General features: G+C 46.0%; 1 protein-coding gene across 12 annotated transcripts in view; it reads left to right on the forward strand.

The window, feature by feature from the left end:
- cspg5a (chondroitin sulfate proteoglycan 5a) overlaps positions 1-15,680 on the forward strand; it is a 46,597-nt gene extending 30,917 nt beyond the window's left edge. The window contains exons 3-7 of one of the 12 annotated variants that reach the window (XM_045702875.2): positions 6,597-6,785; positions 9,967-10,123; positions 12,046-12,102; positions 13,512-13,613; positions 14,829-14,964. In XM_045702875.2, the coding sequence (XP_045558831.2) occupies positions 6,597-6,785; positions 9,967-10,123; positions 12,046-12,102; positions 13,512-13,598 (490 nt within the window). In that variant the 3' untranslated portion in view covers positions 13,599-13,613; positions 14,829-14,964. Of the gene's footprint in view, positions 1-6,596; positions 6,786-9,966; positions 10,124-12,010; positions 12,103-13,511; positions 13,614-14,828 lie in introns of those variants that run through there. The other 11 variants (XM_014162810.3, XM_014162820.3, XM_014162780.3 and 8 more) reach the window with 11 other exon arrangements.
- Positions 15,681-16,078: the final 398 nt, after the last annotated feature.

Here is a 16,078-nt window from a genome sequence, read left to right on the forward strand (position 1 = left end):
ATGTATCCGATGAGCCATTCCATGGCAGTAGAGTCTGGTTTGTTGATTTGTGTTACACACACACACACACACACACACACACACACACACACACACACACACACACACACACACACACACACACACACACACACACACACACACACACACACACAGCAGTTGAATGGAACACGAGGCAGATGTACTACAGGTATTTCAAATTAGGGTTCATGGCATTGTTATCACACTATGGGGAGGACAGTGTTTGGTAACACTTTACTTGACATCTAGCGTCAAAACCTGTTATGACACGGTCATAACCTGTAATAATATGGTCATAACACTGTCATGATCTATATATTTACACCTGCTGTGACATTCACTTTATATACAAAAGTATGTGGACACCCCTTCAAATTAGTGGATTCAGTTATTTCAGCCACACCCGTTGCTGACAGATGTATAAAATCGAGCACATGGCCATGCAATCTCCAAAGCCAAACATTGGCAGTAGAATGGCCTTACTGAAGAGCTCAGTGACTTTCAACGTGGCACCGTCATAGGATGCCACCTTTCCAACAAGACAGTTCATTAAATGTCTGCCCTGCTAGAGCTGCCCCGGTCAATTGTAAGTGCTGTCATTGTGAAGTGGAAACGTCTAGGAGCAACAACAGCTGAGACGCGAAGTGTTAGGCCACACAAGCTCACAGAATGGGACTGTCGAGTGCTGAAGCGCGTAGTGCGTAAAAATGGTCTGTCCTCGGTTGTAACACTCACTACCAAGTTTCAAACTGCTTCTGGATGCAACGTCAGCACAAGAACTGGTCGTTGGGAGCTTCATGAAATGGGTTTCCATGGCCGAGCAGCCGCACACAAGCCTAAGATCACCATGCGCATTGCCAAGCGTCGGCTGGAGTGGTGTAAAGCTCGCCGCTTTTGGACTCTAGAGCAGTGGAAGCGCGTTCTCTGGAGTGATAAATCACGCCTCACCGTCTGGCAGTCCGACGGATGAATCTGGTTTTGGTGGATGCCAGGAGAACGCTACCTGCCCCAATGCATAGTGCCAACTGTAGAGTTTGGTGGAGGAAGAATAATGGTCTGGTGCTGTTTGTCATGGTTCGGCCTAGGCCCCTTAGTTCCAGTGAAGGGAAATCTTAAAGCGACCGCATACAGTGACATTCTAGACTTTTCTGTGCTTCCAAATTTGTGGCAACAGTTTGGGGAAGGCCCTTTCCTGTTTTAACATGACAATGCCCCAGTTCACAAAGCAAGGTCCATACAGAAATGGTTAGTCGAGGCCTCCCGAGTGGCGCAGCAGTCTAAGGCACTGCACTGGAGTGCTTGAGGTGTCACTGCAGACCCGGGTCCGATCCCAGGTTGTGTCACAACCTGCTGTGACTGGGAGTCCCATAGGATGGTGTGTAATTGGAAGGGTTTGGCTGGGGGGGCTTTACTTGGCACATTGTGCTGTGGTGGGCTGGGTGCCTACCGTTGTCAGTTGAACTGTGTTTCCTCTGACACATTGGTGCAGCTGGCTTACAGGTTAACTGGCAGGGGTTAAGAAGTGTGTTTTGGTGAGTCATGTTTCGGAGGACGCATGACTCGACCTTCGCCTCTCCCGAGCCCGTTGGGGAGTTGCAGCGATGAGACAAGATCAAAAATGGGGGTAAGATGTTTTTTTTTTAATAACAATTGGTTTGTCAAGACTGATGTGGAAGAACTTGAATGGCCTGCACAGAGCCTTGACCTCAACCCCATCGAACACTTGGGATGAATTGTAACACCGACTGCAAGCCAGGTCTAATCGCCCAACATCAGTGCCCGACTTCACTAATGCTTTTGTAGCTGAATGGAAGCAAGTCCCCACTGTTCCAACATCTAGTGGAAAACCTTCCCAGGAGAGTGGAGGCTGTTATAGCAGCAAAGGGGGGATCAACTCCATATTAATGCCCATGATTTAGGAATACTTTTGGTCATGTAGTGTATATTATGACACCTACTAAAGAGTGTCAAAACCCACATTTATTCAAATGTATTTTTCCCTGCCAAGAAGTTTCCTTTTGTTTGCAAGTTGGTTGTAGTAATGATTTCTTTACAGTCATGTTTTTTTCATCGTATCTTAAAGAACTTGTATAAAATACACTTTAGAGAAAATTATAGAGAAATTATGACCATCCTGCGTCACTTTACTTGAACTAAAGAAATACCCTTTTTGACACTGTCATGAAGCATTATGACTATACTGTGTCACTTTAATTGGACTAAGAATTATAACCCTCATAATCATATGAGCCAGATAGACCTATCACGTACATGCCCTTATGTCAGTCATCAGTTAAAAAGAGGGTGTCTTGTCCTGCTCCTGAAATCTACTCCTGCATTCATCCCAGTCATCAGCAACAGAGCATTGGGGTAGGTGCATGTCTGACATCAATGTGTGCGCAATTACAAAGATAATTTAATATGGCCCATTTCTGAAAATGTTATATAACATAAAAATACTGTTGACAAGTCGGCTAGGGTGTAATGGAGTGAGTTTTGACACTCTTATGTAGGTGTCATAACCAGCCATAACATAACGCAATATATGTCACAACAGGTCTAAATATATTTGTCATGACAGTGTTATGACCATATTATGACAGGTTATGACAAGTTATGTCAGCTGTTATGACATGGTTATGGCCGTGTCATAAGGTGTTATGATGCTAGGTGTCATGTAAAGCGTTACCCAGCAGGGTAATGGGTTTTGTATTGCCAGAGGAGGCATATGGGTGATAGTTTGACTGATTTGTTTCCTCTATCGATAACATTTTCCCGATCATGGTGCCACTCACCTAATGACTTCCCACACCATCATTTGTCAATTAAATGAGTTTCTATTTATTATTTTAGTATCGATTCGGGGGCTGACTAAGCTGGGGCTCTAGTTGTAAAACTAGGGGAAACACTGCTCAATGTTGTGACAGTCACGCTGGACTCTGATTAATGTTGCTGATCCTCCCCTCCATTTACCCTCCATTACCCTTTCATTATCCCTCGTTCTCCTTCCCTTTGTACAGTACCCCCCACTAACCTGCCCCCAACCCCATTTCCTTCCTATCCCCCATCTACCCTCATCCCCCTTCAACCTCACCCCACAACACTATGGGGGGGCTCCCAGTAGGGGGGCATCCCATCTGTGCCCCCCTCTACCTTCCAACCCACTCTCTGCCCCCCTCCTCTTGGCCAGGTTAGGGTATCTATCCCGGGGGATTTTGGCAGTCGAGCAGCCTTTACAAGCCTTATCAAGTTAATATTGAGGGGATTTGTGAGCTCTTTGTAATGTGGCTCAGGCTCGGGTAATTCCATTGTGTCGCTGGGTTAGAGGGCTGTATTTGGTGGCGATTGGAGGTTGTGGTAAACCTTAATTGAGTTAATGATGGGGTAGGGAGGGAAGGCTCTGTGGTTACACTGGGTAACTGGTTAGGGTAAAGCTGTGGGAGTCGTGAGTGTTTAAACGAGGAGCTCAGAGAGAGAAAGAGAACCAAGCCTAGCAAGAGCCAAGCCTTTTAAGGTAAATCAAACAAAGAGCCATAGTGAATGTTTCTACTGGGTTTATTTCAGCTGGATTGTTTCGGTTTGATTTTAACACTTGAGAAAACGTGCAACCAAAATCTTCAAGTCAAATTGTAGGGTTTTTAGGACACCATTTAAATTATGTCAAAACCAATGGAAACAAGATTACAGTCTGCTGGAGGCAGCTGGCAAAGAGCAGGAGAGCGGAAGGGTAGAGAAAGACATAAGGATAGTGGGAGGAGGAGGAGAAGAGGTGGTAAATCTGTGATAAATTGGAGAGATGGAGAAACTCAAGGAGCAAGAGTGATAGAGGAGGGAGGAGGAGGACATTGAGAATGAGAAATAAAGAGTGATTACTAAGCGAGAGAGTCTCATGAGAGCTCTGTGTGTGTGTGTGTGTGTGTGTGTGTGTGTGTGTGTGTGTGTGTGTGTGTGTGTGTGTGTGTGTGTGTGTGTGTGTGTGTGTGTGTGTGTGTGTGTGTGCGTGTGTGTGCGTGCGTGCGTGCATGCATGTGGTGGAATGACATATCAGTTCTGCATCTGCTTCTTGTGTGACTCAGCTGGATCGCCATGGCAACCAACCATCCTCCTTACCCTCTCCTTAAATGTACTCTCTCTCGCTATATCTTTCTCTTCCCTATATAAACTACCTCTTTGTACCAACATACAGTACCCTGGCACGGAGGGTCCCTGGTACCCTGGCACAGAGCCAACGCCCCTCGGTTGGCACGTTCAGCACAGGCAGAAAGGGGGCAGGATGCAGGAAGTGGTGCTGAAAGGAACCGAGCCCCCCATCACCCGCTCACTAGGCTGAATTGAAACTGTGAATCTGAAAGGCCATACCCACACCTCCATTCATACTGCGCATTTACATTCATATGTGTGAGTCTGTAGGTCTCTTGGCCTGTGTTAGGGGAACAGGGGAAGGGAGAGGTGCATTTCTGTTGCTCATCACATTCAAATTCTTCCAAGTGAATGTGTGTCCATCCGAAAGTGGTGATTTCCCCCTAAAATCCACATGCAGACATTCAACCTGGAACCTAAAGGGTTCTACCTGGAACCAAAAAGGGTTCTTCAAAGGGTTCTCCTGTGGGAACAACCAAAGAACCCTTTTAGGTTCTAGATACAGTAGCGGCAGGAATATGCATAGTATCTGGTTACTATGGTTTCATTCCTGTTATAAGCAGTGAGAGACGAGTCATTACCACTTCCCCTTGTTAACCAGTGTGATCGACCCAGTTTATAGAGTCTATGTCTTCTTATGCAACATGCCATACAACTCATTCTCCTAGTGGTTACAAGCATGTGAAGCAGCACATTTGGTTAGTAAGGTTCCAGTCTTGTTAAGAACTGAGATATTTAGATGCCAGATAGTCAGCAGACAAAGCCATCTGCCTCTGTCATTTTTGTCCGCAGGCAGAAACCGTACACTGGCAAACTGGAGCAAAAAGAGTCTAGGGCTCAGATGGCGGGAGGGGGGGGGGGGGGGGAGGGGGGGGGGGGGGGGGTGTGTGTGTGTGTGTGTGTGTGTGTGTGTGTGTGTGTGTGTGTGTGTGTGTGTGTGTGTGTGTGTGTGTGTGTGTGTGTGTGTATGGAAAACAGCCTCTGGCTCTTTGTTTATTTCTATTTTATTTTCTGACAGAATGATCACATTATCCCTTCAAATAGAGCCATGTTGAAGGCCTGCTGGTGACACTTAAGGCATCTGAGAGTCTGTTTTAGACTAGGAGTTGAAATTTCACTTCCATAAATGACATACACTGCTGCATATGTGGGATGTTGAAGAGCCTTTTTTAGACCCCACACTCAGGGCTGGATTTAATCTGTATCGTGGAAGATCCGTGGTATAGCACGATTTAAATTGAAAGACAATGTTCCCGCATAGATTTCTCTATTGTGTTATATGATTGTACGTTTGTTTATGTGTAACTCTGTCTTTGTAACGGCTGTCTTCGTCGTCAGATGAAACAGAGAAGTCATCGTCGGAAAAGGTGGACCAATACGCAGCGGAGGATGTGTTCATATTCAATATTTAATTAATAGAAACACTTCAAACAAAACACGAAAATGAACGACAGCCTACAGTTCTGCTAGGTACAAAACTAAACAGAAAATACAATTACCCACAAAACCCAAAGGAAAAACATGCTCCTTATGTGTGACTCCCAATCAACAACAACGAACTACAGCTGTGCCTGATTGGGAGCCACACACGGCCCAAAACAAAGAAATACAAAAAACCTAGAAAAATAACATAGAACGCCCACCCAATGTAACACCCTGGCCTAACCAAAATAAAGAACAAAAAACCCCTCTCTATGGCCAGGGCGTTACAGTCTTGTTGTTTTTGTCGCACTGCTTTGCTTTATCTTGGCAAGGTCGCAGTTGTAAATGAGAACTTGTTCTCAACTGGCCTACCTGGTTAAATAAAGGTAAAATAAAAAAAATAAAAACCTGAGATTGTCCACGATACGGATTGAATCCAGCCCTGAAAGCTTTCAGACTCACATAATTAAGTACTTGGGATAATTATAAACAGAAATTCTTTATTTTCTTAAACAGAGCAAACTGGATGTAAATGTGTGCCAACCATTCAAGCTTGAACTATGAATGACACAGTGGTACTGCCCTCACCCTAATCTAAATAATTTAGAGCCTGCACACACACACAGACAGAGACACACACAGACAGAGATACACACACACACACACACTATTTTGTTGAAGTGTTTTATTTGGTAAATAAACCCTCTGCCATTTCTCACCCGCCCTTCTTTTCTCTCCATCCTTGATTTATTTCCCTTTACCCTCCTCTCATGGCCTTTCTCCACTCTTCCCTTATCTGGCCATTTCATCTGTCACCCTATCTATCTTTCCCTGGCTGCTCTTCTCCCTCCTCTCCGTATTCCATCACACATGCCTCATTGTTTCCACTACTACTACTTCCCCTCTTCGTCTTCATCTTCGTCTTCCTGTTCTTCCTCTTTCTTCGTCTTCTTTTTCTTTTTCTCTCCTCTCCTTTTCTCTCCTCTCTCTCTCATCCCTCCTCCTCCATGCAGGTGTAATGTCCAGGACTACATCTGGCATAAGGGTTCCCGCTGTGAGTCGGTGGTGACAGAGTTCCAGGTGCTGTGTCTGACCATCGGGGCGTCGGCCCTCATGGTGCTGCTGCTCTTCATGATCATCGTCTGCTTCGCCAAGAAGCTCCACGTGCTCAAGACCGAGAACAGCAAGCTGCGCAAACGCAGGTAAGCTTACAGCGTGGACCTGGGGAAACCTGCACAAATATAGGGGAGTTTATGGACCAGACAAAACCAGCTAGCACAAAGGTGTAAGAAAACCAGGAGAAACCAGGCAGTGCAACCATAGATCATAGAACCCATGGAAAACTGGCTGTGCAAACGCAGGTGAGCTTATGGACTAGAAAAACCAGGCAGCAGATAGACAGGTATTTCAGCTCTTGTATTCTCACAGCATATGTATGTGAAATAAAATAAAAATCACACTCACTATCAACAAAGCTTAGCATTTGTAGCACTTTTGAAAATGATCATATTTAGTATTCAAGAGAAGAGGCTGAGAGAGGGAGGCTGGACTGGAAAGAGGCGGATGGGGGATGGGTCACAAACAAGAAGAGGCGATAGACAGGACAGACAGAGGGGGAGAATTGGATGGATCAGATAAAGGGGGGAGGATATTAAATGAGCGAAGGAGACAATGAAGGAATGCGGAGGAGGAGGAGGGGGCGGAAAACACGATGACAAGATAGATGAGAGAGGAAACGCAGAAAGAGTGAAAAGATAAAGCAGAGAGAGAGAGTGAAAAAAAGGGAGGGATTGAGTTTGCATTGAAAGAGAACAGGATGAGGATAGCTAGAACGAGTGCAGTATGAGATGCGGCTGTGCCTTCGCTGGTCGTTTTGCCTAGCAACAGTGAAGTCATGTAGGAGGGTGGATGAGTGTGGATGCCTCCATCAGCAATGCACATTTCTTAGCTGAGGATGATGATGTTAGCATTATGATGATGATGAAGAAAAGTGCAGCAGTCAGTGCGGTGGATAGCGTGCTGATGGCTAGCGCGCGGTGCTAGCTGAAAATAGTGATGTCATTGCTGCTCTGGCTCCAGCTGAAAGTAGGGCAGTCTGATCAGGAGTGTATGAGAGGGGAGGGGAGGGGGAGACAAGGCAGGGGAGGTGAAGTTGACCTACATACAGCTGTGCGACCTGGGGGGGGGGGGGGGGGGGGGGGGGTGTGCGTGTGCGTGTGCGTGTGCGTGTGTGTGTGTGTGTGTGTGTGTGTGCGCGCGCATGTATAGGGCACTGCTGATGAGGCTCATGTATACATGAGACACCCACCTCTCTCTCCCTCCATCTGCTGCAGATAATTGCAGTGGGCTGCACAGTGTATGTGCCACAGTCAAGATGGGGTCTGCTTCCCTGTCAGAGAGAGAGAGGCAGAGAGAAAGATGGAGCGAGAGAGTGATGGAGGGACAGGTGCTGGGGAAGGTGGAGAAAGAGAGAGGTCATGAATGGGATGATGGGGAGAAAGGGAAGGAAAAATAGTAGGGATTGAGGGAGGGAAAGAGAGAGAAAGCGAGAGGGGTGACAAGAGTGGCAGAAAGTGAATGGCAGAGGACAGAGAGAGAGAGATGCAGGTAACATTATCTTTGCAGAGAGGAGTGTGTGTGTGTTCTGGCTGAAGAGCCAGATTAAAACTGAGACATCCTGGCTTTAGTCCCTTTTCTCCTATGCCACGTCTCTCTCTCTCTCTCTCTCTCTCTCTCTCTCTCTCTCTCTCTCTCTCTCTCTCTCTCTCTCTCTCTCTCTCTCTCTCTCTCTCTCTCTCTCTCTCTCTCTCTGATTTATTGGCATGATATAACAATGTATATATTGCCAAAGCTTACTTTGGAGATTTCAATATTAACATAATTAAAATTATAATAGTCAATATTGTCAACTTCTTTCTGTCTCCCTATTTATTTATTTCTCTACTCCATCTCTCTAGCACACTCTCCCTCATCATTACTTGAGCTTTGTTTGGCCTGTCATATGAACTCTTTAAATATAAATATTGGCGCTGCATCTCAATCAGACAGTAGTGGGAACAGCTGGGGCTGTGCTGATGGGTCTAGTTCAGAGGATGTTTAACTATGGATATGATGAGGAGTGGGAGAGGAGGAGATCGAGAAGAGACAGAGAAACTGAGAGACTCTTTCCAGTTTCTGGAATAACACAAAATGACAAATGACTGTTTGGGAAGTCTGTTTTGGATATCAAGTTTCTCCAAGTTTTTAATTGGGTACACAAAGTGAATCACAGTGCTTCAATGGTAGGTCAATGGTGAGTCATTGTTGCCTGTTTGGAAAGTACCTCTCATTTTTGTTTTCGGTTGCAAAACATTTTGCTATACAGTGTGCCCTATTGAATGCAACCCAGGATTGGCTTTCAGTGGCAATAGCTATAGTCTAGTTTTGAGTCACAGCTGATTTGTTGCATCACAGAGGGAGTCTGTCTGTCTGTCTGTCTGTCTGTCTGTCTGTCTGTCTGTCTGTCTGTCTGTCTGTCTGTCTGTCTGTCTGTCTGTCTGTCTGTCTGTCTGTCTGTCATCTGCTAACTGAAGTCTTACACTATACTGTAACTAACACTGCTCTCTCTTGCTTTTTCTCTCCCTCCTTCCTCCTCTCCCCACCTCCTTTACCCCCGTTTTCACATATTTTCCCCTCGTCCTTGAATCCTGATTTTGCCCTCCCTATTCTCCGTTCATCTCTCTTTTTTCTCTTCTCGCCACCTCTCGCTGCATCCTCTTTTTCATTTTCCCCCTCCCCATCGACACTCTCCTTTTCCTCCACAATGTGACCCCTCCTACTTTCCTCCTCGTTTAATCCTTTTTTACCTGTTCTCCCTCCTCCCTTCCTCTCATCTCTGGTCCCCTCCCTGTCCTCCCTTCCTCTCGTCTCTGGTCCCCTCCCTGTCCTCCCTTCCTCTCGTCTCTGGTCCCCTCCCTGTCCTCCCTTCCTCTCGTCTCTGGTCCCCTCCCTGTCCTCCCTTCCTCTCGTCTCTGGTCCCCTCCCTGTCCTCCCTTCCTCTCGTCTCTGGTCCCCTCCATGTCCTCCCTTCCTCTCGTCTCTGGTCCCCTCCCTGTCCTCCCTTCCTCTCGTCTCTGGTCCCCTCCCTGTCCTCCCTTCCTCTCGTCTCTGGTCCCCTCCCTGTCCTCCCTTCCTCTCGTCTCTGGTCCCCTCCCTGTCCTCCCTTCCTCTCGTCTCTGGTCCCCTCCATGTCCTCCCTTCCTCTCGTCTCTGGTCCCCTCCATGTCCTCCCTTCCTCTCGTCTCTGGTCCCCTCCCTGTCCTCCCTTCCTCTCGTCTCTGGTCCCCTCCCTGTCCTCCCTTCCTCTCGTCTCTGGTCCCCTCCCTGTCCTCCTCCTCTTCCCAGCAGTAAGTACCGGCCTCCATCGGAGCAGCACAATGATAATTTCTCCCTGTCCACCATCGCTGAGGGCTCCCACCCAAATGTAAGGAAACTGTGCGACACCCCTCCTAACGTCCCTCATGCCCGTGCTTTGGCTTACTATGATAACATTATCTGTCAGGTAACGTGGTTCTCGTCTCTCTCTCACCCTTTTCTTCCTTCCCTCCTCCGCATGGGCTTGAGTGTCACCTCTCCGGGGTACAAGGCGGGTGTTACAGTGGGGGCGTTCTCTTTCGCTATGGGACAAGTCTACAGCCAGATAGGCAGGCGTAGTACTACTCCCGGTTACTGAGGCAACACTGTTACCATAGCAACAACGTGGCTGTAAAGTCTCTACTGTGTATTGCTTCGTTGGCAGTTATTGGTTGAGTTTTTTTGTTAGCTATTGATCCCACTTGAAGGTGACACAAACACACACATGCATGTACACACACTGCAGATGCGAAAGATGGAGCAAGGAAATACGTTTATTTTACCTATACATCTTCCTGACCCGGTGGTGTGGTCAGTTCTGCCTATCTGCCTAGGATAAGACTTGACCAAGAGAGAACTCCTATAGCCCTCACTGTAACCCCCTCCACCCCATCTATCCCTGATCTGCTCTCCCTTCGATCGGTATGTCACTGCATGCCTGCTCTATCGCTCACATGGTAGCCCCCCCTGGTGGCCATGTCAGCCACTGCAGCAGCCTGTCTGTCGCTCTGCCTCTGTATCTCTGTCTGTCTGTTTCACTCGTTTATCCTGACTTGGGCTGGATAGGTTGGAAAAGGGAAGAAGGGCTCTTGATTGGTCGATAATAGGGCTTTGGGGGGGCGATGAATCCGGGGGCATGAAATGTATTTCGTTTATGGGGTTATTATCAGGTTGATAGCGGATGGTGTGCGAGAGGTGTGCAAGGTGGGCGGGGCTATTAAGTCAGGATAAGCATCTGAGATGCAACGTCTCCCTGCTGCCTGTAGGTGGCGGGGGAGAGTATAGACCTAGATGCACAACAAACGGAAGCATGGGGTAGCATAGCGCTAACATGGTCATAGCAGCATGAGTAGAAGTAGTGCTACGACATAAGATGTGATGCCACTTTCTAACAACTCATCAAATAGTTCTGGTCATTATACTTGGTAGAACCACAAGCAAATTGCTTCACTTAGCTTTCTTTTGCTCGTTTTTTTGTTTGTTTGTAGATGCAGTGTTATTCTTCCTTCTGGGTAATTGCGATAATGTTTCTGTAAATATAATATAGTGACAACTTGGGGGGCATCATATTGCAGTGGTTCATACCATGATACAGAACACTACTAACCGTAACCACAACCCAATACCATCCACAACCAAATAAAACACCATATAACACCCTCATCTTCCAGACATCTTCTAATCACTGAAACAGGATCGCTCTGCTCTTTGAGTCTCAACCTGGATTTGCAGCTTAGCTCTACAGCTCTAAGTCAATGTATTAGTACATCTATCTATCCATAGGAGTCAATATAGAGCACCAGTATACAGTATCTGGAAAAAAGGTCCATTAAAATACTATGTAGATTCATCTGCAGAGAACAGCCAACACCATAGAGACATACTTCTTACTAAAAAAGCTCAGAAAACATAAACTAATATTGTGAATAACCAATACCTCAAATCCCTCCATCTAGTTCATGAACTAAAACCCCTGTGTTTCTATGTCAACACGGTACCCTCAGAAAAGTTTAATCCAACATTTACTATGGTAATGTCAAGGCCACAAAGCACCATAGTTACTGAGACAAATCCTTCAGTGTCCTTATATGGGCAAGACAGTCTCTACCTCTCAATGTGAGCTGGGAATATCAGCTATCATCCTTAAGAAGTTCCCCTTACTAGGTCTCTCTCTCTCTTCTCTTCTCTTCTCTTCTCTTCTCTTCTCTTCTCTTCTCTTCTCTTCTCTTCTCTTCTCTTCTCTTCTCTTCTCTTCTCTTCTCTTCTCTTCTCTTCTCTTCTCTTCTCTTCTCTTCTCTTCTCTTCTCTCTCTGAGGATGTTATGTATATAACCCTCTTCCCCCCCTTCAGAAAACCATGAGCAGATACACCTGGGAGTGTAAGACCAAAGAGGAGCCCGACAGTGAGGTAAGATAAACCCCCTCAGATGGCCCGTCCCCCTCTCCCTTAAACGGCTCTCATTGTACTGTGACCCTGTCAGTCACCCTCTCTCAACTCAACGGCCCAATCCACGGCCCCAAACTTGGCTAGTCAGAACCTAGTGCTGTTATTTCTAAGTGCTGATCTAAAGTCAGTTTATAAGTTAAGTTAGCCATTACCTCTTAATGGATCATTTCCGGATTCGAGTAAATGCTGATTTTAGACATGATCCATATCTTTACATATTGTGGGCTCTTAAAATAACAACAACGAAATAAACATCATTTAAAATATGAAATGTACAGTCTTTTATCTAGGTTAAATGGCACAGAGATAAACATTGTAGCAGTCCAGTAGCAGTACGATTCTGTCCTTGAAGTGTCCTTCAGAAAGGGGATATCGACCCTTCCCACATGAGTTCTTTGCAGAAGAGAAAACACTGCAGTAAACTGAAACCAGAGAAATCTCTCTTCAGATAAACACACGGTCAGAAACTGTACACACTCCAACATGCATAAAACACTATAATATATACAGAAACACAGATAATACAACTAGAAAGTGAAATATTGTTGTAGGGAGAATAGTTTCTTTATTTTCAGCATTACATGGACTGAGTACAGTGGATTGTATCCGTTTACCCTTAATCTCCTATCAACATTAATACCTGTCCTTTTATGGACCATGCTGGTTCACAGTATATATTTAACTATGGCTTGTGTCAATTCCATTCTAACTCAGTCAACTGACAAAATTATAAAGATGATAAGTAAAAGTCTATATTTAGAGTAATTAATACATGTATATGTCCATGTGCTCTGTATTGATTGAATTAAAATGGAATTGATAAAGTGATTATTATAGGATTGTACTGATACATAGTGACATGTTTTCATAATACTGACATGTCCTTGTAATGTTGACATGCCAGTCCTGTGCTGTGGTTAAAAGTCCCGGGATGTACAGTACCGGTGTTCCTATTGTCCAGTCCTGCCCCGTAGGCTGTGCTTTGCTGTGCTGTGCTGAGCCATACTGTACTGTGCTGTGCCAGTGAAGAGCATTGAGGCTCTCTATCTGTAACAAATCGTTTGACTCAGTCCTGTCCCACCCTCTTCGTGTCCTTCCTCCACTACGCGCACACACACACACACACACACACACACACACACACACACACACACACACACACACACACACACACACACACACACACACACACACACACACACACACACACACACACACACAAAGCAGGAAGGATACAAAGATCTGTCATGTTTCATCTTCATCTCAACACCTCGTATATCTCTGTTCCAAAAAGTCCCCGTAAAGTCCCTCTCACCCTCGTTCCCCAATACAATGAAAAACAACAGCAAACAAACAAACACATTTTCCAGTTTCACGCTGACGGAAGGAAAGATGGCCCCTATCCTGTAACCATGGAAGTGACGTATCCCCACGTCCTGCCCGAAGTTACTATCTAGGCCATCAGCCAATGGGTAAATGCTCTCGCCATCCCTTTTGTGTGCCATTGAATAACAAGCATTCAGCTCTGTTTCGTAATGGCACAGCCCTCAGGGTCTGCAGTGTGTGTGCGTTCGCGTGCGTGTGCCTGTGTGTGTGTGCGTGCGTGTGTGTGTGCTTGCGCGCGTGTGTGTGTGTGTGTGTGTGTGTGTGTGTGTGCGTGCACATGTGTGTATATGCGTGTGTGTTTGTATGTGTGTATGCATGTGTGTGTCTGTCAGTCAGCCTGAGCACAGACAGACACTTCAACCTCTACACAGCAGGGTCGATGAAGCTATGCAATATTAATGAGGATAACAGGCTAGGAAAATCAGGTTCAAATGAATGCCAATCCATTCTTGTTCTTGACCTTAATTAAATGCAGCCAAAAGGATGAATTGAAGTGAAACAGAGTTGTCTCCTAATGCGTTGTTTTTCCAGCCCCAGCTGTACTCTAGGTATGTATGAAGGTGGTTCCACAGACAATGTGTTTAATGCCAATGAGGGCACGACTCATTGTGTTTTAATTGGGACAGTAGCGAGGTGAAGGGGGCTGGATGAGTGATGGGGGGGGGGGGGGTCTTGCATGTGGATGTGCATGAGCTTCCCGGTTGGCCAGGATGGGGTGCTTGTTGGTGGGTTATGAAGGGTGGGAGGGGGGTCGCTCATACAGTTCTTCAATCACCTCTATGTCCCTTCAACCAAAACAAATGTGCAAAGAGAGCATGATGTTGAAACAATTGGATAGCCACGGCCAATGTACAATGGGTCTTTTTTACGGTTAGCTGACTCACAGCTCTCTTCCATTGACGGATAGTCAGGTAGTGTGAGGATAATATGGGATTTTGGGATATTTATATCCAAACAATATATTAAATGGGATTACAGAGAGGGATGGAGGGGTGGTAAGAGGTGGAGTTAGAGGCTCTAGTATTTGGAGATGTTAGAATGCTATTTCAGATATTCTCATCTCTTTTAGGGGAATGACAATATGCAATAGCAGTGGTCTGTCTATAAGGGGCTATAAATTGATTGGTTGAAGGCCATCTATTGGCCGATGTTGTGACAGTCCCAATAACAGGATGCAACAAAAGATCACATGGTAGACTAGTGGGAGGGTTTGGTTTATAACAGTTTTGGGGCGGTCTGACTGGGTGGGCCTAACAGTGTTTTCTCCTCCCTCCGTCCATCTGTCCGTCCGTCCCTGGCAGGATGATCCTAATACCCAGAACAAGCTGGAGGACCCCGTGAAGGCCCCGGTGCCCAAGGAGGACGACTCCCTGAACATCCACAACTCCCTGACCCCCAAACACGAGAACCACAAGGTACTGGGCGAGGAGAACTCCTCGGAGGTAAACTCACTGCAGAACAACATGATGTAGAAGCCTGGGTCGGGATGAGAGCTCCAGTCCTGCTCTCTATCTCAGCCACCACGCCTACAACTGCTACCACCAGCCAACCACCGTCTACAACACGGCAACACTGCCACCAAGCGGCCCACGCCGCTGAAAAAAAAAAACACACCACCCCTGCTGAAACTCCCCCCTGACCTGCCACCGCCTATAGCGACCCCTTACGCCCAATCACGCCCCCCTGCCTCGCTGCCCTGCCCTTCGTTGCTGTCACTCTGCTCCCTCTTACCCCCTGCCCGCACGCACATACACACACTAGAACACACAAACCGACACACCAGAACACACAAACACACACATATATGTACATACACACACTCACATATACACTCATATTCCCCTGCCTGCATTGGTGTATTTTGTAAAAGAAAAAAAATCATATGAAGTTTAAAAAAAGAAGTTAAACATTGTAAAAAATATAAAAGTTACTGAGAGGTTTCAATGTTTGTCTGACTAATTAAGTGAGTATGTATAAATATATGAAAAAAATGCTTGGATTGATATAAAAGAAACAACACAATGTGTCTTCGTTTTCATTGATGTGATTTCTAATCCTTTGATGTACTTGTTTTATTTTGTACTTTTTTGGGAATACAGACTTCAAAACAGAGAACAAAATCTGAGTTGTTGAAATAAACCTTTTTAACATGACACCTTTGTCCCTGTGTTTTCCTGAACAATACTGTCCCTTTCCCTCTCAAACTCTTGCATGGCTTATTACATCTTGGTAGCGCCTTAGGTTGCACACACACACACACACACACACACACACACACACACACACACACACACACACACACACACACACACACACACACACACACACACACACACACACACACACCTGCAGCTTGCATGGATCCTGTAGTTTGCTTTCTCACAGAACTGCAGCTGACACCAAACGAAAACTCTTCTCTCACCACTCATGCCAGAAAGGGCCTTATTCAGAAGGCCAAACACACAAATAACTATCTTTCTTTCTTACACACACACGCGCACACACACACACCCTCTGTTACATTCCCCGTTCACACATCATTTTTCATACC

The sequence above is a fragment of the Salmo salar genome, chromosome 02, assembly GCF_965601325.2.
Source record: "Salmo salar chromosome 02, fSalSal1, whole genome shotgun sequence".
NCBI lineage: Eukaryota > Metazoa > Chordata > Actinopteri > Salmoniformes > Salmonidae > Salmo > Salmo salar.